We start from the raw sequence: 27,118 nt of genomic DNA on the forward strand, positions 1-27,118 counted from the left end.
TAGACAAACGTTATTTCGCATCCGGAAGCGGCAGTTTCAATTTGGGGGTGGGGCTAATGGCCCCTCGTTGCTGATTTGCTGATAATGTCAAGTCTACCAACTCGAATTTTACTGAATGGAAAGTACCAGAACTACAGGTTCCGATTGGTCAGTATGGCCCAGCTACGTAAATTCCGGATGTTTGTGAAGCCTTGAGTGACTGCGGATGGGCGGGACAAGCGACGAAGGCAATGCATTCCATCTTTCGAGCTTTTTTTTTTTTTTTAAGAGAAAATCATATGAAGCCTACACTTGCTTCAGACTAAGGGCTCCTCTCAGTTAGTGGGGGAGTGTTGATTTACAGGCGTTCCATATTGCCTGCTTTCTTTAACACTTCAAGTCTTCGTGAAGTGCCTACTTTGTGCCAGAGACATTGGAAGGCAAAGTTGTTTTTTTTTTCTGAGATGTTTGTGCATTTATTTATTTATTATTTTTTTAATGCCGAATGCTGTTTATTGAAGGAGGGAAGAGGTCTTAAATACAGGCTTACAGCACAATGGGAGAACCCCGGAGGATGGTTTACAATCTTGCATCTAAGCTGTTAATGCCTATTATGCAGGCAGGATACACAGACAAGGAACTTCCCTTAAGCATTCAGGAGGGTGGAACCTGGCAGGGAATTAATAGGGAGGATATCAAGGTCAAGGTCAGCAAACAAGACAACAGTTACCCAAAACAGGGGCCAGGGACCCCTTTTGCTAAAAAATGAGCTTCTGACTTAGGTTGTGTGGGACATCAGCAGGTCACCTTACCCGTCATGGAGACGCCTACCCAGGCCACACAGGCTCTCTGTCTTAGGTTGGTGAGCACCCCCCAGGCATTACCCATCTCTGAATACTCATTATCATACAGGCTTAATCGTGTGTGAGTTGCAGAATTAACTGCTGCCAAAGATCTCAAAGTGGCACTGGGCTTGCAATCTGTGTGTACAACACAGAAAAGACCAATAGAGGTCCTAACCCATCCATAGCCAGTAGGCTAAAGGCAGCTGAGCCATTCGGAAGGCAAAGATTTAAGAGTGGAGACAGAGAAAAGTCGCTGGCAAAATTACAATATAGACAACAAAAACCTGGTCCTGTAAAATATAAACCGAAATTAGCTGGACATGGTGGCACACTCCTTTAATCACAGCTTTTGGGAGGCAGAGGTAGGGGGATCTCTGTGAGTTTAATGCAAGTTCCAAGACAGCCAGGGCTACACAGAGAAACCCTATCTAAAATTAAAAAAAAAAAAAATTAAGCCAAAATGTACTGTAGCTCAGACTGGCCTCAAACCACTATGTCATGAGGATGATCTTAGATTGACTCCTTCCTAATCCTGCAGCCTTTACCTCCCCTAATACTGGGATTATAGGTGTATTCCAGCATACAGTTTGTGCGGTACTGGGGAATGAACCCAGAGCTCTATGCATGGAAGTGTGTTACCATAGTGTTTTGAAGGGCACCGTGTTTTTAATACTCCTAGCTGTTAGCCGGTCTCCTTTCTTCCTGTCAGAGTCAGAAGGACAGCCTGCCCCAGGAAAAGGCCGTGGAAGACACTTGAACTAAGCTTCCTGGAATTTGGTGTAAGGCGCCTGTTCTGCTCCCACTGTCTGCATTCAACAAGCACAATTTACTGATATTGCAAGCGCCTATTCTGTGCCAGGTATCGGGGTGGGGGCGGGGGAGCAGCAGAAATGAGGTGCCCTGTGAGAGCATCACAATCAATACAATGCCATGATGTGCTCATGCACACCTTCTACCCCAACACCCAGTAGGCAAGGGGCAGGCAAGAGTTCAAGGCTCGCAGCATGGTCTACACAATGAGCTCCAGGACAGCCAGGACTGTTACACAGAGAAACCCTGTCTCAAAAAACCAAAAAATAAATAAATAACTTTAAAAAAAATAGCACTAGGAAAAAATGTTCTGAGTGCCTCAATTGTCACTGCTGCTGCCACTTGTCACTGTGATCGATACTCTGCTGATATCATCCTCCAGCTTTGTTGGCCTTTCAACATGGATCTAATACCAGCCACTCTACAAGGAGCTCCTGGGCTATCAGGACTGGTTTGGACTGCTGAGCTTCCTTCCTTGATTAGACAGCTACCAGATTCTCAGCCTCTCCAGCGTACAGATGGCCACTTTGGACCATCCAGCTCCATTGTGGAAGCCAGGCTAATAAATCCTCTTTTATAACACATGCATACCTTGTTGGTTCTGCTCCTCTAGAGAACCCTGCTAATACAAATGCTCAATATAACACTACCACTGAGGCTGGACCTTCCATACGGCACCCTTGTTTACCACAGGCACCTCTAGCGCAAGCTCCCATCCTGTGGCTTCTTCCAGAGTTTTTTCTTGCCCTAAAATTCACTCACTAGACACATATAGACTAAAGCCACAAAGCCACACACACACACACACACACACACACACACACACACACACACACACACACACACAGCTGGGCAGTGGTGGTGCATGCCTTTAACCCTAGTACTTGGGAGGCAGAGGCAGGTGGCTCTCTGTGAGTTCGAGGTCAGCCTGGTCTACAGAGCTAGTTCCAGGACAGCCAGGACTATACAGAGAAACCCTGTCTACAAAAACAAAAAGTATATATATTTATAATGTCTTGAATTATCTGTTGGGTCAAGGCTGTAGCTCAGATGTAGAAAGCATGCTTAGCATGTGCAAAGCCCATGGTTCCACTCCTATTGTAACAAGAAAAAATCAAAGGGCATACAAAGTGATTCACTGTACCAACTGTTGCTGATGATGGGAAAAACTGGAACTCATCCACTGCTGGCAGGGATATAAAATGCTGTAGCTACTTCAGAAAAAGGTTGGTAGTCCTTAATAGTATGTAGCCCAGAAATTCCAGTCTGTGGTATCTACCAAGGAGAATTTATGTCCATACAAAGACCTGCACTGAATATTCCTATCAGCCTTGCACACTGGTACCACAAAAAAAGCCAAACCATCTGACTGTGTATCAGTTGCACTCACTAGTGTCACAGAAAACAAAGGCCACATATTGTATAATTCCACTTACATGGAATGTTCAAAAAGGGCAAACTATAGAGACAGATCAGTGGATCCAATGTCCAAGTCTGGGGTGGGAATGGGGTGGGGGTGTCACCACAGATGGAAATTCAAATTTGGGTTGTGTTTGGTTGCTGCACACTTTTTAACATACTGAATTTTTTTTTTCAAGTATTTCCCTGTGTAGCCCTGGCTGTCCTGGAACTTGCTCTGTAGCTCAGGCTGGCCTATAACTCAGAGATCCACCTGCCTCTACTTCTCAAGCTCTGAGATTAAAAGTGTGCACCACCATGCTCTGCTGATTGAATACACTCTTAAACATGGACTTGCCGGACTGCAGCTTGAGCTGATAGTCCTAGCCAAGGGTAGCTGAGGCAGAATTTTAAGGTTGAGGACAGCTAGGGCTACACAGAGAGACCTTGTCTCAAAACTATGGTGGGGCCCAGGAGATGGCTCAGCAGGTAAATCTCTTTAGCTGTGAAACATGAGGACTCTTGGGTCCAATCAATAGAAGACATACAAAAGCCAGATGCGGCACACCTCGGAAACCCTAGCACCCTTATGCTAAGATTGAGGAGAGGTAGGTGGAGACAGAATGGCCTGTAAGCTCTCCGGCCAGTCTGGAGCATGTTTGGAAGCAAACAAGAGACACCCTGCCTCAACAAGATGGGGAGTGGTGCAGTAAGCACAGACTCCAAAGTTGTCCTGTGGCCTCCATGTGCATGAGATGGCACATCAATGCGTGGGCATGCACAAAGTTTCAAAGAGAGGTGTGTGTGCTGGGGACATAGCTCAGATGGCAGAGTGCTGGTCTAGAGTGCACAGAGCCCTGGGTTTGATCCCCAGCATGCACAAATTGAGCATGGCAATGCACACCTTTTAATCCCAGCACTCAGAAGGCAGGTGGATCTCTGTGAGTTCTAGGGTAGCCTGGTCTACAGAGTGAGCTCCAGGCTAACAAGGCTCCATAGTAAGGGTAGAGAGAGGGCTCAGTGTTGACAGCCTTTGCTGCATAATCATGACAACTGGTTTTTTGGATCCCAGAAACTGCATAGCAACACCCTCCCCCATACACACACACACACACACACACACACACACACACACACACACACACACACACACCAGTTTTGAAAGAAAAATTTTAAAAATGCATGTACACATTGTGGTGTTTCAAATGGTGTACAGAATCTGACCCTTTTTGCCGCTCCTGTTGCAGGCAGCCCAGGCCAGGGCACCTTCACGGCCCTCCTGGAGTGTTACTGTCCTGGCCTGGCTGGTCTCTTTGCTTCCATCGTGTCTGCCTCCAGCGGCATCGCAGGCCCCTACTAAGATGTGGTTAGCTCTCACGAGCCCTCTCTCCTCAGGCACACCTCAGGAACACAAAACACCCCATTCTGCCCCGGGTCCTATCTGCTTTCTCCCTCACACAACTTTGGCCACATTCCTTCTGTTCTTGGAAGGCAATGAGCACACTCTCACCTCAGGGCCTTTGCACATAACACCCATCTTCTGACCTTGTCTTTTACCTAAGTGATCTTGGTTCTTATCCAGACAAGCTCCATAAAGGCAGGAGCACTGGGAATCAAACCTAGAGCCTCCTGCATGCTGGGCAAGACAATGGCAGGGACTCCCACCACCACCACCACCACCACCACCACCACCACACACACACACACACACACACACACACACACACACACACACACACACACACACACACACACACGATTTCTCTGTGTAGCCCTGGCTGGTCTCTGCCTCCCGAGTGCTGGGATTAAAGATGTGTGCCACCACGCTCCGCTTTTTTTTTTTTTTTAAGACCATCTCTGTGCAGGGTTGCTAGCCTGAAACTTGCTGCCTTGGAGAGGGGTTAGTCTCCCCAGCACCCTGTCACTGGAGGGTTAAAACCTGCATGCCCTTGGTTCCCCTCACTTTCCAGTGGGCAGATGAAGCAGGGATGAGTCTGGCTTTCCCTGAGAATAATTAACTCAGTGTGTGGTATGAGGCAAGGTCTAGAACACCTTTCCCTGTGAGCCACCACCCATTGGGGCAGCAGCAGCAACAGCAGTTTGCTAATGACAGAAGCCACCCCTACCTCCTGCATGTGCGCACTTGGTAAACTTTGTTTCACATACACGTGTACTGGATCGTGGTGCATTTTTGGTAGAGGGTAAAGAGCACATCTGAAAGCTGACAGGCTTGAGGAAAATAAGTGTTGGGCTCAAAAGGAGGCTTCCCCCTCTCTTCCTTCCCCTCCCCAATCAGCCCAAGACACTAGGACATCATCAGCACATCTTATTTCTCTGAACTTCAGTTTCCACAAAGGGGCTGAACAAGCTGAATTCTTAACACACATTAGAACGTCCTAGAAGTGTGTCCGCCCACAGGCTTCCAGGAGCATCTGAGCCCCCCCCAAGTCCTGGACTGCTAACGTGTGAAGAGCACCGCTCTCCTCAAACACTGGAGCAGCCCTTACAGAGCCCGCTCTAGCAGGGGAGCCAAACACAGCACCTCCTGAGATGACTATTCTGGAACACATGCATATCCTGTGTGCTGCCCTGGGTAAGCTGTCAGTTCAGGGTGACGGCGGCGGCGGCGGCACTTGAACACAAGCAGAGGGGGCAGGGAGGGAGGGCTTGATCTGAAGAAGCAGGGAAGAACTTGGGCCTCCATCCTGGAGGGGCTCTAGATGCCTGGAGTGTGGCACAGGTTAACTCCAAGTGAAAGGCCATAAAGGTAAGGGTGGGAGAGGGAATAGTAGGAGGCAATCATCTGTCTCAGCCCAGAGTACTTTGATGGAGAAGAGGTTAGGGTCTCGGAGATTCATACAGAAAGTGACAGATCAGGTACAGTATGTGTGACGGTCGACTTCATGACCCCTCAGGTTTGTGGCCTGGAAATCTGGAACGATGTAGTTACCATCAGCTGAGCTCAAGAGTTTCTGAGACAGATAAGTGGGTGGGGAGACAAGAAGTAGCCACCAATGGCCTTTTCCCCTCTAAAGGGCCCTTCAAACCAGAAAGGTCATAGCTAAGTTCTCAGAAGGACAAGTAGGGTGGCCCGCTGAGTCACTGATGGTTTACATGAAAACTGAGTGTGTGGAATTACAGAGAACTCTGTACCAGAGTCACCCTGGACCTCCCGGCCCTCAGAGGCTGCCTGTGTCTTTTCTTCTCAGACCAGCCCACAGATTTTGCAGGGCCACTGCCAGGCAGAGAGCTCACACAGGATCACAACTGGGGCTTTATTTTAGTTTCCAATACAACAGCAGAGATACAGGTAACTCAGACAGCTGCATCACCTTAAATATACCAGAAGCAAAGTCACTGTGTCAGGAGCCTTTCGCGCCCCAGCCAAGATCACACAACAGTTAGCAGCAAGAAACTAAAGTGCTCCGCTAAACGTCTCAGGTACAGGCTCTCCCTGGTGGTACAAATGGAATTTTTACTTATACAAGCTCAAAATTTCATTCATTACTCAGGGGCTATACTGAAAAAGAGTTTATTCTATTTTTTCCCCAAAGAGAATACAACATTCGTTGGGATGTGACACTGATTTGTCCTGACCCACTGTGAGGTGATTCCCATCTGTCCAGGCTGGCAATACACTCACAACTTCTTCCCGTTCCATGCTGACCTTGACCAACACCATACCGTCCCAGCAGACAGGGTAGACTGAGGGGCAAGTGAGCACACAGACATGGGCAGGAGAGGAAGGACATGGCCACGGGCACCCAACCAGCAGGACCTTGTCCCCAGGGGAGCTCCTGGCTATGGGTTTCTGGGATGGGCTGGGGCCCCGTGGTTTGTCTCTAAGACTCTCTATCTGGTCTACAAAGGCTTCATCACCCCGAAACTGCTTTTCTAAGACAGCCAACCTTGGCAACTGGACTCTCCCCCACTGTGACCAGTAACAATGTCAACATTCAGCAGTGGGAAGTTCAGAGCCGACAGGAGGCTAAGCAAGCAGCAGCAGGTTTCAGGAGCAGAAGAGGAGGTTTGGGGGTCGGGGCAGTAGGAAAATGGCGGCCAGGCTTCTCATGCTGTCGTGTGGTCAGCTGCAATCATTGGCACAGGGTACAGTCTAGAGGACGGCGGCCAGGGAGCTTGCAGCAAGGCGGGATGAGCTGAAGTTAGGGAGCTGAGCTCCCAGGCTTGCGTGGCCCTCAGCGCTAGGTCAGACAGAGGGCTCTCTTCTGTGCCTACCTCCTCCAGACACCCCAGGCAGCCCCATCGTCCACCATTCCTCCTGCTACGTCCTTTAACCACCTGACCAACTAGCTCCCACCAGTAAACCAGGACTAACAGGCCCCACCTGGACCAACTAGCTCCCACCAGTAAACCAGGACTAACAGGCCCCACCTGACCAACTAGCTCCCACCAGTAAACCAGGACTAACAGGCCCCACCTGACCAACTAGCTCCCACCAGTAAACCAGGACTAACAAACAGGCCCTACCTGACCAACTAGCTCCCACCAGTAAACCAGGACTAACAGGCCAAGAGCTGAGATAGGAGCAAGGGCCGCAATGGCAAGAAGGGAGGCAAGTCCCACCTCATCGTGATGGCTGACACCAACAGCACTAGCACACCTGATACCCTAATCCACACTCCTCCTCCTGAGCTCTCCCTCGGCTCTGGCTGGCAGAGGTCCCAGCTTCCCAGACGAGCTGCCTGAGTCTAAAGCCCAGGGCGTGTTGAGCCTGGCCGCCAAGCAAGTGGGGAGAAGCGCTGAAGCTGGGGGCCACACAAGATACAAGTCCTGGGACAAACCCGGCCCTTCCAGAACTACCCTGAAATCTTCCGGGGAGTCCAGTCATCCCAACATTGTCTTTCTCTGTAGGTGTGCTCGGGCTGGAGAAGGTGGGAGTGTCTGCCTGATGCCTGTGAGGGTTCCCCTCAGTCATTCTGCAGGGTGCTACCCTTAGGAAGACCTTATCAAATGAGCAGTGAATTTCAACCAAGTGAACATGATGAGCAGACACGGACATGCATGACTCCTTGGTGCCGAGCCGTCCAATCCTTGTCAGTCTCCTCTAGGGTAGGAGTCAGGGTCTTCCTGCAGGGTCGGGAGTAACTGGTGCTGAGGGCTCAAAACAGTACAGGACGGTGGGTGCTTTCCTTCTCTCTGCAGTGGCCAAGGACTGGAGCTGACGGGAGGCGCGGCCCTGCCTCTTCTCAGTGCAGGCCTGCCCCAGCTGCCCACTATCTGCTGGGCTGCAGGTACTGGTGTGTGAACATGTTGAGTTCACTGTCCAACCAGCCAGCTTTATTCCTGTGAAGACAAGACTGCTGTACAAACGGCTGACAGGGACAGGTCACACTAGCCTGTCTGAACCTTCATTTAATCCTTCCATAGCATTTTCCCACTTTGCAGATGAGGAGAAGGAGGTCACAAGCTGATGGGACAGAGCCAGGCTTTTTTAAAAAGAGGTGGGCTAAGACAGAATCTCAGTAGCCCAGGCTGGCCTAGAACTCACAGCCATCCTCCTGCCTCAGCCTCCCATGTACTCTGATTATAGGAGTGAACCACCATGGCTGGTTTCAGGTTTTTCTAGTTGCAGGTTTTGCTGCAGCCCCAGATCCCCAGATCTCTGGAGAACAGCTTTCCTGACTGACAAGTGAAGGTCTGGGTGCTGGCTCAGCCTGTCTGCGGCCACCAGCAGCAGGCACTGTCCCGAGAGCCCCAGCAGGTGACAGTGTGTCCCGGTGGTGGGCAGGCGGGGCATCAAGCTGAAACCCTGAGTGCCTCTTCTCTAGCTCTGTCCTCTTTGGAACTCTGACATTCAGAGGTGGGGGCAGGCTATGCAGGTCCCCATGTGCTGATGTCACCACGGCCTGAGCAGGCTGAGGACTTCGAATACTTCTACCTCCACCTGTGGCTGTCATGAAATTATAGCCTCATCTCACAGATGAGAGCCACAGGACACAAGAAAGCTGAGGGGATGCAGGGCCAGCACCCAGAACCTGGCTCCTCCAACTGATCCTCCTCCCAGCAAACTTCCCAGCTCTATGAGACCACCAGTCCTGTTCCTGGGGAGACCTGGTGCTAGGCACTCCTGCCCCTGGGCTCAGAGAGGAACTGAATATGACTCACATGGGTGCAGATCTCACACAGGGCAAGGAGAAGCAAAGTGCAGCCCACCTGCAACCCAAGTTCAATCTGGCTATTTCCTGTGGAGCTCTAGACAAGGGACTCAGCTTCCACAGCCACCAATTTTCCTACTAGAAAACAGAGCTGAGGTGGTCATAGTGACACACACCTTTAATCCCAGCACTAGGGAGGTGGATCTTGGTGAATTTGAGACCAGCCTCATTCACATGGCAAGTTCCAGGCCAGCCCAGGCTACAAAAAAGATTCTGTCTCAAACAAAACAAGAAAAGGAGACCCGAGGACCCACTCCTCCAGGGGTGACAAGCTGGGGGGACAGCCTGTGCCAAGCGCCGAGACCCTGCAGTCAGAGGAGGGCAGGCCACGAGCTGCACCATCACAGCATCGTCTCGCTTGTTTCCTGGGTCACTCTGCCCCACCTGCAAACACCTCGAGGACAGTGACACTGTGTGGAGCCTCCAGCACTAGTGCCATCCTGCACTGGAGCCTGGCAAACATCTCACAAGACAGAGAGCGCCTGGTGCCTACACTGGAGACACCAGAGGGCAGACAAGCCCCAACTCCCCCACCCTGGCTACTAAGCCACTCACCTGAGCAATTTGGCTTTGCTCTGAAGTGATTCCAGAGCCTCAACTTTCTTGTTCATGGCAGCAATTTCCTGCTCCAGATTTTCTCGGGTGATGTCAACTTGCTGGCACAGATGAGCAAATGTCCCAGACAGTTCCCTGAGGGGACAGAGATGGGATCAACTGGGCAGATGGTGGTTTAGGCAGGATTCTGCTGCTGGCCAAGTCTACCCAGAACAGAGCAGCAGCTGAGTCCATCCACATCTGCTCTGGCCTGAAGGCCTGATTTTGGTATCCTTCCCACCTCTGCTAAAATCATGAACAGCTTCTAATGCCCACACCAAAGACACTGGGCATCACCGCAGGCGACTCATCAGTCCAGTTGTGAACCTAACCTGGACACAAGAGGCCAGATTCTCACTCTGATGCTCATCAGCTAAGTGGGAGGAAAGGGTCTCATCTCTGAGTCCAAGTCTCAGTATCCTCTCAAGTGTGTGTGTGTGTGTGTGTGTGTGTGTGTGTGTGTGTGTGTGTAGAGGGAGAGAGAGAGAGAGAGAGAGAGTGTGTGTGTGTGTGTGTGTGTGTGTGTGTAATGCTAGGGGTTAAACCCAGGCCTCTGTGTGTGCACGGCAGGTTCTCTACACAGAGCTACAGCCCTGGCAGTGCCCCCACTCGAAAGCACACAGCAGTAAAGCCTCTAGCTCACAGCTACAAGAGTAAGGAAAGCTAGTGTAAACGGGTCTGCCATAGCACAGTTAGGACAGCCAACGAAACTAAGCATGTGGCTCACGTCTGCACTCCCAGGACTCAGGCGGCTGGAGCGGTCTGAGTTTGAGATTAGGCAAGCAGGGCAGGAAAACTGCTTTCTCGATGTTCCAGGATGGAGCAACCATAGGGACCCCTGACCTACTGAGGCACTGTAACCAGGCTTTGGTTTAGGATCCCACAGCTCACGCCCTTCAAGGGCAACCTTTAATATTTATTTACTTACTTAGAGACAGGGTCTTATGTAGCCCAAGATAGCCCCAAACTCCCCACATAGCCAAGGATGATCCTCCTGCCTCCACCTCCTGAGTGCTGGGACTATAGGTGTAAGACATGCCTGGTCTACATCATATTGGGGATCAAGCCCAGGGCTTCATGCATGCTAGGCAAGCACCCTGCCAACTGAGCTACATTTCCAGTCCCAAACCAACCTTTAAAATCTATGAAGCATGTCCCGGTTCCCTCATTTTCTCCTTCCTTCCCCTCTTGGGGCACTGGAGGCCTATCCGACCTCAGCCCTAGACCCCGTCATCATCCCTGGATGCAAAACTGGCACTACACAAAGCACATACATCCCATGATGCGGAGACCCACAGGCTCTCGGGTCAGGTTCAAAGGGAGGTGGGGAGAGCCCACCTATTAGGGTGTCCTTCCTCAGGTCCCCAGGCTACTCACTGCTGGACTTGGTGGCTGCAGTTAGAGCCAGTATAACTGATAATGAGCTGCAACTTCTCGCTGGCATATTCCACAAACTGGCGCTTGAAGGCCCTCTCCTTAGCTTTGGTGGTCCAGGTCAGCCGCTCATAGACGTAGAGGAGGCCATACAGTCCAAAGGAGAGGGCGATGAGTCTCCAGCCCACTGCCTTCCACACCTGTAGAGATGCATGGTCAGTCAATTTGGAGCAAGGTCTCTGTGACCCTGCTCAGGCTAAGAGGGCAGGGTCTCTCTCCAGCTGGAAGAGAGGGAAACTGAGTGTTGGCCACACGAGATAACTTAATGTTAGGACCACTATCCTGATCTAGGTGAGAAGTTGGTTTTGTTTTGAAGTGCTGGGGATGGAATTCAGGGCCTGGCAGGTGTTAGGCAAGCTCTGTAGTGCTGAGCTTTAGTCCCAAACCTGAGAAACAGGCTTCTTAACATCATCCTGGCTGGATGAACTTGGGCTCTTCATTCACAAAGGAGGTATGTGGTGTCAATTTAATCCACAGGTTGTATGGCTAGGTAAACAAGATGCTATAAGATGCTATAAAAGGGTCTGTCAAGGTCAGAGTTGCAGTTCATGACCCTCTTGTAGGCCACTATCTATGGAAAGAGCCGGAGGATGCAACTCTCTGTCTGGGGGGAGGAGCCTCGTGATCCACCTTGTACTACATGTTGGAAAAACAATCCCTGACAGTGTTTGTGACAGTCACCTGCCTGTGGGGTCTGCCTCTCCACATTCTAGAACGGCATGAGAGCTTGCCAACACCACCAGGGGCTCTCAGATGTAAGGGACCGTGGCTGCACAGTGTCTTGAGTCGAGACAGAAGCCAGAGAGGGAGCTCAAGAGCCAGGCGGGCCTCCTTCCTAGCCTTTGGTTGTTCCCCACTCTCTGCTTGTTATGGAGGGAGAGGCCTCAGCGCCAGATGGGGAGGGTTCAAACTAGTGGTGGGTTTTTGCGAGCCATATCCAGGGAATGGGAACATCCTGTTAGCTGTATGTGAAAGGGCTCCAGCCACACAGCCCCCCAGGGTAGAAAACACTCAGAGTCCCCAGATCCCCCCCATCCCCAAGCAGGTGCCACTGACCACTCCTCCGACCACGAGAATGCCCATGGAGGTCCTGGATGTCAGAGAGGCCAGGCCGGTAACCATGGAGACCATAAGCTCCTCCTGCGTGAGGGAGCCCTGTGGCAAGGGGGGCATACTGGGGTTGGCAGGTGTCAGAGGGATAGGACGCTGAACCTGTGAGAGATGACAAAGGGAGAAGAATGTTACAAGCCTGTCATTCAGGCACACCCTCAACGACCCTCAGACTAGGACTGAGCAACTCTTCGATTCCCAAGAGGCAGAAGAGGGAAAAGCTTTGTATGTACCACAGTGGGTTATCTGCTTGCTAAGAGACCCACTAGCCCAAGGTGAGCGCTGTGGCAGGCCACAGGATGTAAGCCCTGGTCACTGGGCTTATGCCAGCACAGGACCTGCCCTAAGAGCAGTCCTACAAGCATTTATGTGAGTGTGTGTGTGTGTGTGTGTGTGTGTGTGTGTGTGTGTGAGTGTGTGTGAGTATAAACCAGGGCAGAATGTCGAATGTCCTCCTCTACCACTTTCTACCTTAAGACTGGTCTCCCAATGACTGGAAGCTTCCTGTTCCAGCCAGGCCGACAAGCCAACTTGGAAGAAGAGTAAAGTAAGTGCTTGCGTCCACTGAGCTGTCTCCTCCTCAGTCCCTAACGCACTTTTTATTCCAAAATTTAAAGTGGTGATATGTATTTATCATATTTATTTAATTTTATATTTATGATTGTTCTGATTACATGTGTTTGTGCATCACACGTGTGCCTGGTGTATGTGGAGATCAAGAGAGCACTGGATGCCTTGGAACTAGAGTTAAAGATGGTTATACACCATCATGTAGGTGCTGGGAAGAGAACCTGTGTCCTCTCCAAGAACAAACCCTCTAAACTGCTGAGCCATCTCTTTTGTAGATAAGAATTTGAAATCCACCCCCCCCCACTCCTCCCCCGACTCCCGCGTAGTGTTAAGGATCAAATCCAAAGGCTCCTGTATACAAGGCAACTTTTCCTTGCTGAGCTCCGACTCCAGCCTCCAAGTGGTCTGTTCTGAAGAGTACACACTCAGACAAGCACTAGAAAATCCTTCTGTATTTGTAATCAGGACAAGACCAGGTTGGCAACGGCAACAGTGCTGACCAGTGACCAAGCGGCACGCCCCACTAGCAGGCTGATCTCCCATGATGCCCTGGGGAAAGGAGCTTCTTGCCTGATCACTGTAGCCCATCAAGGCCCGGCGGCTGTTCTTGGGGCCCAGGAACCTGTTCACCAGCATGGTCCATCCAAGGGAGAAGTGGAACTCGATGTCCTCCTGAAAGTCAGCGCACAGCTTGTCACAGTTCAGGTCGTAGCTGAGGGAGAAGCACTGGCGAGGGACCAGCATGTCTATCTGACTCCGCACAGACACCGGAAGCAGGGGCTTCAAGCCATCTGTCAGGGGCACAAGCAGGGAGAGAGAGTGCATCGGCTCAGGCCTGTGCCACACCAGGGCCCAGCCTCGGGCACAGAGTCCATACCAGCTGCTAGGGATGCTGCAGCTCTGTGCAGAAACCACACCCAGATGGTCACCTCCCCGAACCTGACAGGAGTCATGCCCAAGTCTCAGCTTATATACTGCCCCACATGGCAACCCAAGTTCCTACAGAATGAATTCAGGACACCAGAACCTGAAGGTAGTGAGTCAAATCACTACCAAAGATAACAGATAAGGAAAGGTCATCCTAGTTGACATTATTTTGATTATGTGTATGTGCGTGTATGTGCGTGGCTATGTGCTCATGAGTTCAGGTGCACATGAAGGTCAGGGGCATAGGATCTCCCGGATGGATCTGAGGTTCAGAAAGTTGTGATCCTCCTGACATGAGTTCTGGGAACCCAACTCAGGTCCTCTGCAAGAGCTGTACACACTCTTAACACCCTGAGCTATCTTTCCAGCCCTGTCTTACTTTAGCCTCATCCTGGATATGGCAGCTCCACAGATGCCAAGGTCCCTGTGGTACAAACCTATCATGTCCTGCTGCATGGTCTGCAGGGAACTGGTGATGGCTGTGGAGCAACGGTCAGACATGTTCCGGCCCAGGCCTTCCTCTACATGGCGATGCAGTTCCTGCCTCCAGAAAAGAGAGGGTAAGAAAAGAGGCACCACCATCACAAGTCTCTGGGGGTTCAACCAGACCGCCAGCTGACCAAGGAGGCCTCATGTCTCTGTCACTTCCACTCAGGGACCCTCACACAGACCAGCTACGGCTGTGCTGCTGTGTACAAGGTGATTCTGCCAGCGGTCCCTGCCAAGAACACATGCTGCTTCACTCACGTTCTTATAAACCTTGAGGACGACTGGGGATGGGTGGAAGTCCATCTGGTACTCATCAACCAGCACAGAGAGGCGTCTGATCTCTTCGGCCATGGCTGTGGACACCTGCAGCCAAGGGAGGACACTGTTGGCATCAAGAGGACTGTGCTTTGCTTCGGCGGGAGAGGCTGCAGCGAACCACACACCTGTCCCCACACCCAGCAGCCTCCTCAGCTCCTCTTGATTAGAAGATGCAGAGGTGGAAGAAAATGGGCAACCAAAATGGCCCTGAAGGAGACCCAAGGGAAACTGTATTCTTGCAGCAGGGCCACCGAAAGCTTCCCAGAACGCTGAAGAAGCCCTGGGGCGAGATGTCCTGCTCTCAGCACTTGCTGCCACTGAACCTGACTCTGACTGGGAGTCCAAACCTCCCCACAGAACTTTCTCTCCACTTCTCACCTGCCTTTCCACTTCCTCTGTAATCTGCTTAATTCTCAGCTTATAGTCTTGAGCCAGGAGCTCCAGCTGCTTGTCAATAAATCTCAGCCGGTCTTGCCGCTCTTCCCGCATCTCCAGACAGTAAACCCTGAAAGAAAAAGCACTGCTCAGAAACCCACGTCCCCACAGGACTAAGCACAGGAGCTAAGAAGCAGGGAAGCTCCCCTAGGCCGCAGCTCTCCTGCCTGGACAGGGCGTCTGAGGCGGGCAGAAGAGAGGGGGCCAAGGAGGGGAGGGTTAGAAACAGTTCTGCTAACTACTATGGGGGGAGATGCTTGACAAGCCAGCAAGATGGCTCAGCGTGTCAAACGCTTGCTGTGCAGGCCTGACGACTTGAATCCAGTCCCCAGAGCCCAGATAGAGGCGGAAGGAGAGACCTGATTCCACAAAGTTGTCCTCAGACCTCTACATGTGAGCTGTGCCATGGACACACAATCTATAACAACAGTGTGAAAAAAAGACTTTTTATTTTTATTTATTTTTTTTTTTATTGAGACAGGGTTTCTTTGTGTAGCCCCGGCTGTTCTGGAACTGACTCTGTAAACCAGGCTGGCCTCAAACTCACAGAGATCCACCTGCCTCTGCCTCTCAAGTGCTGGGATTAAAGGCGTGTGCCACCACCGCCCAGCTCAGGGTAAAATTAAAAAAACAAAAAAACCAAGATAACAATAGCATAAGAATGTTCCACTTGTCCAGTAATTGGGAAATAAAATTAAGGAGAGAAACTAGCAGACACCTGGAGGAAGTGGCTGTGTCTCACGATGTGGTGAGAGCTAAGGAAATGGGAAGTGCTCCAGACAGGCACGGCAGATGCTCTGGAGTGCTCCCACGACAGGCTGAGCGACAGTGGGTCAGTTCCCTGCACCCATGCCAAGGTCCCAACAAGAACCAAGGGGGAAACCAGGCGGAGAGGCAAAAAGAGCAGGTGCAGTGCCAACGCAGGAACACTATGCCTGAACACGTGTGGCAAGTGCCCAGCAGCCTGCAGTCTCCACATTCTCCTCAAAGCACTTTCGCTGTTGGGTGGTAGGACCAAACTCACCATCACCCCCTAGGAGCAGGTGGGACCACAGAATCAAGGTTACTTAACTTCTTTTCTGTTCTGTTTTAACTTGGCCAACACTGTCTTCTCCAGCAGAAGTAGAATATTTGTACATGATTTCCTGTGCTTTTCTCTATTTTAAATTCTCAAACTTTTTTTTCTTTTTTCTTTCTTTCTTTCTTTCTTCTTCTTCTTTTTTTTTTTTTTTTTGAGACAGGATTTCATGTATCCTAAATTGGCCTCAAACTTAACTATATACCCAAGAATGACACTAACTTCTGATCCTCCAGCCTCCACCTCTTGAGTGCTGGGATTATAGGTTGTCACGCCCATACCCAGTGTATGTGCATGTGTGTTCCTGCATGCTTGGCAAACACTGCCAACTGAGCACATCTCCTGTGCCCCACCATGTTTTGAAAAGTGGCACACACCTTTAGTCCCTGCATTCATGAGGCAGAGACAGGCAGATCTGAGTTCAAAGCCAGCTGGTCTACATAAGAGAGTTCTGGACTAGCTAAAGATGCATAGTTAAACCCCATCTCAACAACAACAACAAAAAGGTAGGTTCAGGCTGGATGTGGTATGTTGGGGTGGGGACCTGAAGTTCAAGACTAACCTGGATTACATAGCAAGAATCTGTTAAAGCAAGCAAACAAGCAACAACAACAAAACCCCAAAACAAATCAGTAGTCAAAAGTGCTTTTTCTGGCTGGTGCAAGGCCTCAGCTCTGTACCACTGAAAATTAAAAACAAACAAATACCACAGCCAAGAGCCCTGACAAAGAGCCCTCCCTCACTGTCCAGGCCAAGTGGGAGGTCAGACGCCAAGCAGCCCTCCAGGCTAGGTTGTCTACGCAGCTCTTATATGCCCTGGGTGTGACCCACGGACTCAGGCCAGCATCACGGATCTGATCATAGATGTATCTTAGCACCGTAATTCCCAGCACTCCCTCTACTTAGCCCTGGGCTCTCACCGCTGCTCCTGAGCCGCAATGTGCAGGGAATCCATGATGAGACGAACGGCCTCTGCGATCTGCTTGGCCCGGACTGTGTGCTGCTCAAATTTGGTCTTCACTGCAGACTGGGAAATGCACTCCTGGAACAGACAGAGGTACCGAGGGAGGTGGGGGCCAACACCTCTAAGAGCCAGGCTGTGGCTTTCACAGCCAGGGACAGGGCTAGAGAGAGTCACCACATACCAGAATCAAAGACTTACCTCAAATCGCCTCTCAAAATTCTGAAACTCAAACATCCTCACTTGAAATCCTTCTGCAAGGGCGCCCCCTAGGAGAATGGCAGTGTTAGTGAGGAAACAGCTGTACAGAGAGGAAAATGGGGAAATCCCCTCTCTAGGTTACTTTTCTTTTTTTCTTTTCTTTTCTTTATTTTTATTTAACTTTATTTTACATGCATTGGTATGAAGGTGTCAGATCTCCTGGAACTGGAGTTACAGACAGGTGTGAGCTGCGATGTGGGTGCTGGGAATTGAACCTGAGTCCTCTGGAAGAGCAGCCAGTGCACTTGACCATTGAGCCACCTCTCCATCCCCTCTAGGTTACTTTTCTAACCATAACCACCTGACAAGGAACAACTTAAGAGAGGAAAGCAGACTCACTCTGGCCCGGTCTGAGGGCACAGTAGGTCACAGCAGGGAAGGAAGGGCAGCAAGAACTTGAAACCGCTTGCCTGGACCTCCCCGGGCAAAGAAACAGAAGGAAAGCTGATGGTCCAAGCTTTCTCCTCTCAGCCCATGGGATGCTGCAGCTCACACTCAAGGAGCATCATCCCCCCTTAGGATTCCTCTCTGGAAATGCCCTCAAAGACGCACGCGCCCAGAGGCATCTCCTAGGTGATTCTAAGGAGCAGGGCCCTCCCTCCAGGCTCTGCTCACTACCTCACTGCCAGACCAAGTCCACCAACAGACCCAGACTCAACATTTCAAAAACCCATAGAAAGGAGGCTGTCAGCTGTCGTGGTTACCTCCTTCTGGCATGCCCTGGGCTTTCTGGACCCTGGCACTGAGCACTTCCTTGGCAGACACGAAGAAGATCCTGTCCCCGGCCTGAGCTCGATCCACCACGCCCAGCTCGTCCACCAGGAAGCTGGTACAGCGCTCCATGTGCTGCCGCCGCACCTGGGCCAGACAGACGGGCGTGCGTGAGCAGGGCAGGGCTGGGGAAACCCATCCACACGGCTCAACCAGCAAGAGGGATGAAGTGTTTCCATAACGAAAGGTCACCCACCACCTCTGCTCTAGAACCGCCAGCCTCCCTAGTTCCACTCTGGGGGCTCGTGCGGCACAGAACAGGCCCCAGACTGCCTAGAACTGTTCTTTCCCAGAAGGAAAGGAGCCGAAACCTGGCTCTACTACACTGACAAGCCAAGTCTCCCAGGACCTTGATTTATAAGACAAGTAGGCACCCTGGAGTCTCAGCTCCCAGGTAGAACTTAAAAGGGTTAAGAGCCTCCACAGAGCCCCGCCGTGTGTCAGGCATTGTGAGCAGATCCCACTCCCTCAGGTGTGGAGACAGGGTCACAACCATAGCTCCACTGCCGAGCCTCAGCAGCATCCGGACTCACAAATCCCTTTTCTTTTATTTCACACAAATCAGTGTTGGGAGCTGTCCTAAGAAACACCTATCCTTCATTCTCTTTGAGCTTCTTTCCCAAGTGTCTTCCTAAAGTCTGTTTCTGATTGTATTGAGCTTTTGTGAATCAAAGAGTTACTGGCCCAAGGGAAAAGAAAACCAAGGAGAAAAATAGACATGGCAGGGATGCTCTTATGACCTAAGAGAAATCAAGGAAGAGAAAGAACGTGATCGGGAGGGGAAGGGAGTGACTAATGCCACCTCCTACATGGGTAATGGTAATCTTTGGCAGTGACTTTAACTCAGGAAATCCACTAGATCTGAGGCTGCTTGGGGACACAGAGGAGATCTGAGTGGTTAGTGTTCATGGCTCATGGCAGTCTTCAAACTGCCAGAGAGACAGACACCCACCTCCTCCATGTACTCAGGCTCCGAGGCAGACGCGTCCCAGCGGTTGTTCAGGATGAAGATGTTGGGCCGGGAGAGACGCTCGCTCACTTTGTGGAAGAACTGCTTCTCCTAAACAAGGGCAGGACCGTGGTAGAGGAAGGTCCGCCAGTCAAGGCCCCTAGCTGCCCTGCCCAGCAGGCCCGGGGACAAGGCGGAGGAAGAGTTACCGTTTGCATCAGTGTGGACTCTGAGTTGGCCACCAGCACGAAGACATCGGCATCCAGGCAAAACTTATCAATCCAGCTGTCCAGCTCAGTGGTGACATCGATCCCAGGGCTGGTGGTGACAGGTGTAATCAGTATGGTCAGGCACAGGGCATGGGCCCAGTGTGAACAGCCCTGGGACTTGCAAGGTGGCCAGGCAAAGGAGGGGAAGGAAAGAGGCAAGCCTGCCCTCCCTGGGGATCTTTCCTTCCCTTTCCCTGTCCTTCCAGATCACGGAGCAATTCGGAGTTTGTTTTGAGCACCTATCACTTTTGTTTTGTTTTGTTTTTGGAGACAGGGTTTCTCTGTGTAGCTCTGGTTATCCTGGAACTCGATCTGTAGAGTGCTGGGATTAAAAGCATGTGCCACCACCGCCCGGCAGCACCTATCACTTTTATAAAAACCGAATTGTAGTTTTCAGTTAGAGACAGACAACTGAAGTCAAGTTTTGAATTTCTTTTTTTTTTTCAGTTGAGGTAAGGTCTCATATAGCAGAGACTGACCTTGAACTCCTGATCCTCCTGCCTCCATCTCTCTAGAGATGTAATTAAAGGCATGCACCACCATGCCCAACTTTCAAGTTTATATTTGAGTCCAGGTCAAGGCCATAATATTGTAGTTTCGTGTAGGTGGAATGTGTCCAAAAGGCAGGGCAAAGCATTCCTTCAAGAGGAACAAAATGACCATATATGCTATCCAACACACACACACACACACACATAAACACTCTCTCTCTCTCTCTCTCTCTCTCTCTCTCTCTCTCTCTCTCTCTCTCTCTCTCTCTCCCTCTCCCTCTCCCTCTCCCTCTCCCTCTCCCTCTCTCTCTCTCTCTCTCTCTCTCAGTTCTGGAGCCACCAGCCTTCCCAGAGCAAATGTCCTGGGATTGCTAAAGGTCCACTCTGCCAAGGGTGTCCAGACAAAGGCAGACAGAAGGATTAAAGAGGCCCTAAGCTGTCCCAGGCTAGTCTATACACTGTTGTGTTTTGGTGTCCAGAAGAAAGAACTGAGGGAGCAAGGAGCCTAACCGTGCTTGCACAAGTCTTCCAAGGACTGTCTTATAGGACAAGTGCCTCTGAAGCCCCGGACTGGCTTGGACTGGCAGAACCCAAACACAGTGACTGGCCTGGAGAGCCTCCCCCACTTCTCAGTGCCCGTATCTCTCAAACAGCCCACTCCTGGGACATCTGCAGGGCACTGATGCTAATGGGCATGATAACCAACCAGCCTCTGGAAGAAATCCAAGAGGCAGAAGGATTTGGTTGAGCTGTCTGAAAGGCGCCAGTACTTAAACAGAGCAGAGAGAGGACACAGGGACCTTCGACCTGAGTCACCCAGAAATGGAGAGCTGGTACCCTCTAGTCTCTCCCCTCTCACCTGTCCATCAGCACGAGGTCGTCCTTCAGAAGTGGACACTTGGAGTTGGGCCACATCACACTCACCAGGCTGCCTGCATGCAGCTGCTCGTCCTGATGGAGAGCATGGGCCAGCTGGTTCACTGTCTGATGGTGGGGACAGGAAATAAACATCAGGTCAACAAGTGACATGGGAGATCTCCTGTGCCACCTGCTACAACACAGCAGCCTGGGATGGCTGGCCAACTGGCTGCCCCTTTTCCTTTAAAAAAAAAAAAAAAAAAAAAGGATTCAAGGGCTGGAGAGATGGCTCAGAGGTTGTGAGCACTGGCTGTTCTTCCAGAGAACCGGGGTTCATTTCCCAGTACCTACATGGCAGCTCACAACTGTAACTCCAGTTTCAAGGGATCTGACACCCTCCTGGATAGACTCTGTGTGCACCAGGCACCTATGTGGTACATAGACATACAAGTAGGCAGACACTTACACACATAAAGTAAGAAAAGTTTTAAAAGGTTCCTTAATTTTTTATGTATGAGTATTTTGCCTGCATATATATACATGTACCACCTCTGTGTCTGGTACCTCTTTAGGTCAGAAGCTGGCATTGGATCCCCAGGAACTGGAGTTACAGATAGTTGTGAGCCTCCAGGTGGATGCTGGGAATTGGAAGAACAGCCAATGCTCTAAACCACTGTGCCATCTCTCCAGCCCATGTTTTGAATGCTATAATCTTGAACATTTACTTTAAATAAATGAAAGAAAAGTTTAATAAGTTAAAAAAAGACTGATTAATTTTTATCTATGTGCATGTGTGTATGCAGGTGTCCTCAAAGGCTGGAGCTGGAGTTACAGAAGGATGTGAGGCACCTGACAGTGCCGGGAACTGAACTCGTGTCCTCCGGAGAGCAGCCGGCACTCTCAGCAGAGGAGCCTCCCTCCAGCACCCTTCCTTCCACTGACTGCACTCCCCACTTGGAGCCTCTCTCAAGCATCACCCTGAAGTTCAGCTGATTCTGTGTTAATTCTCTAGGAGTCAAAATGCACACCTAGCTGCAAGGAGGGCACAACCGCCTCAGGAGACCAGAGCAGCGGCTGCTGGCTGTACGAGAGACTGCCAGGGCGGGCTCAGGAGACCAGAGCAGCGGCTGCTGGCTGTACGAGAGACTGCCAGGGCGCACTCAGGAGACCAGAGCAGCGGCTGCTGGCTGTACCAGAGACTGCCAGGGCGGGCTCAGGAGACCAGAGCAGCGGCTGCTGGCTGTACGAGAGACTGCCAGGGCGGGCTCAGGAGACCAGAGCAGCGGCCGCTGGCTGTACCAGAGACTGCCAGGGCGGGCTCAGGAGACCAGAGCAGCGGCCGCTGGCTGTACCAGAGACTGCCAGGGCGGGCTCAGGAGACCAGAGCAGTGGCCGCTGGCTGTACCAGAGACTGCCAGGGCGGGCTCAGGAGACCAGAGCAGTGGCCGCTGGCTGTACCAGAGACTGCCAGGGCGCACTCAGGAGCCGCTCCCTGCTGGCTGTACCAGAGACTGCCCGCTGGCAAGCCCAGGAGAACATATGTGCTCTCCTCCCCACTCCCTGCACAGGCCAGCCAGCTCGGCCTCTCACCCTCAACAAGCTGGGCCTTGTTCTTGGTGCCCCACTTTTCTGAACCCCCCCAACACTCTACCATCCTCCACAAAGTTCATGAGCATGGAGGTTGGGTGAGTCCTGTGACACTCATGTGTTAGCAGTCCCAAGTCCAGACTGCACCCACTGGCACCCAGCACCCACCTTGACGCTCTTCTTCTCTTCCGAGCCCTCAGTGAGGAGGAAGGCCTCATGGCCATCTGTGCCCTCCACCCGCAGGAAGCAATTGGTGGTGTGGCCAATTCCAGATGGCAGAACTTTGTCCCAGAGCATGGCGTTGATGACGGTGCTCTTCCCATTGCTCGTCCTAGGAGAAAACAGCACAGTCTGGGCTGTCACACTTGTAGTGCCCAGCCTAGGCTCCGGAGTCTCACCCTCTGCCATGTCAGTGGCATCCAGGCAGCACTGGAAGGAGGACTCCGTTTATTAAAATGGTCAGGCAAGCATCACTCAGCCTGAAGCTGTTATGTGCCCATCACTTCAGCCCAGCAGGGGCTGGTACATGTGCTCTCTTTCATCAGCATCACTCATTAAGCATTGATGGAAACTGCCTGTCTTCAAAGTAAATCGTGCTCTTCCCTAAACCATGGGCCCTGCCCCCAGGGTTGTCTTCCTGGCCAAATGATCTCATGTCCCTGCTTCCCAACACTGGGCCTGCTATGTGCCTATTTTCCCATCATGCTTCTCCTCATACATGAAGCCCTACTTCTCAGGCCCACCAGTGCCAGCCAGGCAAAAGGAAGATTCCGTTAGTGTTCTATTTAGCACACCCCTTTCTACGTCCCACTTCTTGCACACAGCTCTTCTTGCAGACTTGCCCACTCCAGGCTTTAGTGCTGAACACTCACTCATTCTGCACGGCAAGCCCCAGAGGCACACAGCTTCAGAGCCACTGATTTCCATGTGCCCAGTGACATGGGCAGACACTAGCACCCAGGTGAGGCCCAGGCCCCACCTTCCAGGAAAGGATGAAGAAACAACAGGCCAGAGAAGCTGAGGGCACACTTGAGACCACGAGTCATCAGGGACAGGACTTGAGACACAGTGCTCATTCTACACTACCATTGTGTGCCAAGCAACAGTTTATCTAGGAACCTTTAACCTATGTAGAATTTTAATTTTGTTTTTAATATAGGCTGGCTTCAAACCCAATATGGAGGATGACCTTGAACTACACACACACACACACACACACACACACACACACACACACACACACGCTGCCACCTCCAGAATGCTGCTATAGGTGTGAGTGCCATCATACTGGGCCCCAGGGCTTCATGCATACCAGACAAGCACTTACCAACTGAGACACACCCCAACCTCGGGTGTTAATTGTTTTTAGTGCCTGATTCTCCTTATTATACTTGAAACTCTAAAAACAAAGGGGCAAGCTTCACCACACAGCAGTTACCGCTTAGATACGACACCACACAGACAGGGAAAAAGTCCAAGTAGTTGATTAGACTACATCAAATAAAGGACTGGACACCAAAGGCTATGACTGACAGAGGGAAAAGGAACCTACAGAATGGCTGAGATTTACAAGTATACAGAATGTATTAAGAGGGCTGGAGCAGAGGCTCAGTGCAGTGGTTCTCAATCTTCCTAATGCTGATTCTTTTTTGTTGTTGTTGTTTGTTTGTTTTGTTTTGTTTTTTCGAGACAGGGTTTCTCTGTGTAGCCCTGGCTGTCCTGGAACTCGCTCTGTAGATCAGGCTGGCCTCGAACTCACAGAGATCTGCCTGTCTCTGCCTCCCAAGTGCTGGGATTAAAGGCGTGTGCCACCACCGCCACCGCCGCCACCACCACCCAGCATGCTGCAACTCTTTAATACAGTTCCTCATGTTGTGGTGACCCCCAACCATAAAAGTATTTTTGTTGCTACTCTGTAACTGTAATTTTGCTACTGTTATTAACTGTAATATAAATATCTGTGTTTTCTGATGGTTTTAGGCGACCTCTGGGAAAGGGTGACCTAAGGGGGTCACAACCCACAGGTTAAGAACCAGCGGCTCAGTGGTTAAGAGTGTGCACTGCTCTTGCAGAGGAGCCAGGGTCAGTTCTCAACACCCACGTGGGCAACTCACAAGTGCCTGTCACTCCAGCTCTAGTGGGATCTAATGCCCTGGCCTGCACTGAGACCTGCACTCAAGTACACACACCCATAAGCATAACAAAAAATAAATGAACCTTTAAAGAAAACCCACCAATATATTTAACAGCTTCTACAACGAAACAACCCAAAGAATAACCTAATGAAAGAATAGCCATTTCTCCTAGATATATAAAAGCCCAATCAACACATGAAAAGCAGCCCAGCATCACTAACTAACATTAAGGAAATGGCAATCAAACCACACTGGGAGCCCGACATGGGGGTGCCAGCACTGAGGCTGTGGCAGGACCACTTGAGCCCAGGAGTCGAAGAGCAGCTTGAGCATCACAGTAAGGCCCCATCTCCAAACACCAAACAAAAACAAAAATAAACAAAAACAAAGAACCCCACATTGGGCTGTTACTTCTCACCACAGAAGACTGTTGAAAGGATGTGCAGATAGGAACCCATGTGCACTGCTGGGAACTACACAACAGTGCAGCTGCGAAGAAACCAGTCGTGAGCACTAGAAGCTTCACAACAGAAGGGCAGTGTTCTTCAGCAATCCCACTTCTGCATACAAACCCCAAGAACCAGAAGCAGGGACCAGGAAGGACATCTACACACTTGTGCACACAGTGACATTATCTGTTAGTCAAAAAGCCAAAGAACAATGCAAATGTTCATGGAGATGAACAAATAAAAAGTCATATGCGCATGCAAAGGAATATTCAGCCTTCCACAGGAAGGAGCTGGGCTGGGGAGAGCTCCGGAACCCACAGAAGAGCCAGGGAGGGTGTGGCAGCCACCTGCAATCCCAGCTCTCCCTCCCATCCCTGGGGCAACCTGGCTACCTAACCAAGCTTAGAACTGCTCAGTTCTAAACCGTGAGAACCTGCCTCACTAAAGTAGAGAATGACTGAGGAAGACACACAACCACCAGACCACACACACACACACACACACACACACACACACACACACACACACACACACACACAGCAAGCTCTGACACGTCCAACATAGACAACTGTTGAGACAAGCCAGTAACTGACTGAGAAACACTGTTGCACATGGTGGTGGATGTGGCGGATGCCTTTAATTCTAGCACTCCGGAGGCAAAGGCAAGAGTATTTCTGTGAGTTTGAGACCAGCATAGTTTACATAGCAGGGCTACATGGACAGACCCTGTCTCAAACAAACAAACAAACAACCTCTGAAAAATTCTGTATGGTTCCATGTATGTGGTGTCTAGAACAGTAACTTCTTAATTCTAGGCTTCCTGGTAATGATTAAGTATAATCAGATCCCAGCACTGGGAGGCTGAGGCAGGATGACCACAGCAGCAGGTCTGAGACCAGAATAATGGTTGCCAAGGGCTGGGGAGAGTGGGGACCAGGAAGTCATCATTTACTAGAAACAACTTGTGTTCCACAAGATGAAAACCTCTGGGGACTAGCTGCACAGCATTATCAACATCTCACCAGGGACACATACTTTCTAATGGCTCATCCAGGAGATGGGGCACAGCTCGTTGACAGACATAGAGCACATGTGAAGCCCTGGTTCTATTTCCATCCATAAAGATTTATTTTTTTATGTTTTGAGACAGGTTTCTCTGTGTAGTTTTGGTGCCTGTCCTGGAACTCGCTCTGTAGACCAGGCTGGCCTCAAACTCACAGAGATCTGCCTGGCTCTGCCTCCCAAGTGCTGGGACTAAAGGCATGCGCTGCCGCCGCCACCACCACCACCGAATGGCGTAAGATTTTTATGTTAAGTATCACAATTTAAACATTAAAAAGGGCTGCTGAGATGGCTCAGAGGGTAAAGATGCTCACTGCCAATCCAGACAGCTTGAGTTTGCTCCCCAGGATGAAGGAGAGAATTGACTCCCACAAGCTATCTGGACCTTCTTCACACATGCACATCCCCCAACAAATAAATAAAAATGTAATTTAAAAAAGCAGTGTTCCCTTTTTAAAAAATCAATCAAAAGAAGCACGCCACTGCTCCCAGTGGTGAGGACCTCCCTCCTCACCTGCATCCAGCCCCACGCCCTGGCTAGGAAAAGAGAAGCAGGAGGGCTTTGAAGTACTCACCGGCCAAAAAAAGCCACCTTCATGTGCCGCCTGGCCAGTACCTCGCTGATACCCCTGACTTTGGACAGGTACCCTTTGACGTCCAGGACCTGCTCTTCTGTAGTGACTGGGTCCAGTTCCGCATTCCTGTGGGTGTCTGGAGGGGGGATGACAGGGCGTCAGTGTGCGGTTAGAGGAGCTCCAGGGTGACGACCTCCCTCGCTGTTCGTTCGGAGGCCTCCTTCTCCAACACAAGAGCACCTGCTGACTCCCTGCTCTGCCACCAGGTTCAATCCCAGACTCCCTACTGTGGTCCTACTGTGTGACAGCAGCATAAACAGACTGGGAAGCAAGAGTGACAGGATTCCCCCATGCTGCATCTTCTTTCATAAGAACAGCAGTATCCACTTCCCAAAGTGTCTAAAAATGAAATGAATTCAAATGCAAAGTACTGGTGAGGACCTGAACACTGTCTCTTTACTTCAGTATTTTTTCTTTAAAAAAGAAAAATGTGTGTGTGTGTGTGTGTGTGTGTGTGTGTGTGTGTGTGTGTGTGTGTGTGTGTTTTATGTACCTGTGAAGTCAGAGGACAACTTTTTGCAGTCAGT

General features: G+C 50.8%; 1 protein-coding gene and 1 long non-coding RNA gene across 8 annotated transcripts in view; one reads left to right on the forward strand and one right to left on the reverse strand.

The window, feature by feature from the left end:
* Window positions 1-29: 29 nt before the first annotated feature.
* Window positions 30-2,218, forward strand: LOC121827472 (uncharacterized). The gene is made up of 2 exons (XR_013049454.1): window positions 30-147; window positions 2,017-2,218. It is a non-coding gene; the product is annotated as an uncharacterized LOC121827472 (long non-coding RNA).
* Window positions 2,219-6,288: 4,070 nt separating this feature from the next.
* Mfn2 (mitofusin 2) overlaps window positions 6,289-27,118 on the reverse strand; it is a 30,805-nt gene continuing 9,975 nt past the window's right edge. For 6 of the 7 annotated variants that reach the window (XM_042272529.2, XM_042272531.2, XM_042272530.2 and 3 more), the window contains 16 exons: window positions 26,532-26,667; window positions 22,479-22,641; window positions 20,725-20,849; window positions 19,315-19,423; window positions 19,109-19,216; window positions 18,090-18,243; window positions 17,326-17,393; window positions 17,084-17,205; window positions 15,029-15,155; window positions 14,591-14,695; window positions 14,281-14,383; window positions 13,487-13,707; window positions 12,293-12,448; window positions 11,180-11,376; window positions 9,764-9,898; window positions 6,289-8,336 (listed from right to left, as the gene is read on the reverse strand). In XM_042272529.2, the coding sequence (XP_042128463.1) occupies window positions 8,267-8,336; window positions 9,764-9,898; window positions 11,180-11,376; window positions 12,293-12,448; window positions 13,487-13,707; window positions 14,281-14,383; window positions 14,591-14,695; window positions 15,029-15,155; window positions 17,084-17,205; window positions 17,326-17,393; window positions 18,090-18,243; window positions 19,109-19,216; window positions 19,315-19,423; window positions 20,725-20,849; window positions 22,479-22,641; window positions 26,532-26,667 (2,099 nt within the window). In that variant the 3' untranslated portion in view covers window positions 6,289-8,266. The remainder of the gene's footprint in view (window positions 8,337-9,763; window positions 9,899-11,179; window positions 11,377-12,292; window positions 12,449-13,486; window positions 13,708-14,280; window positions 14,384-14,590; window positions 14,696-15,028; window positions 15,156-17,083; window positions 17,206-17,325; window positions 17,394-18,089; window positions 18,244-19,108; window positions 19,217-19,314; window positions 19,424-20,724; window positions 20,850-22,478; window positions 22,642-26,531; window positions 26,668-27,118) is intronic. The other variant, XR_013049452.1, reaches the window with a different exon arrangement.

The sequence above is a fragment of the Peromyscus maniculatus genome, chromosome 2, assembly GCF_049852395.1.
Source record: "Peromyscus maniculatus bairdii isolate BWxNUB_F1_BW_parent chromosome 2, HU_Pman_BW_mat_3.1, whole genome shotgun sequence".
Classification (NCBI taxonomy): Eukaryota; Metazoa; Chordata; class Mammalia; order Rodentia; family Cricetidae; genus Peromyscus; species Peromyscus maniculatus.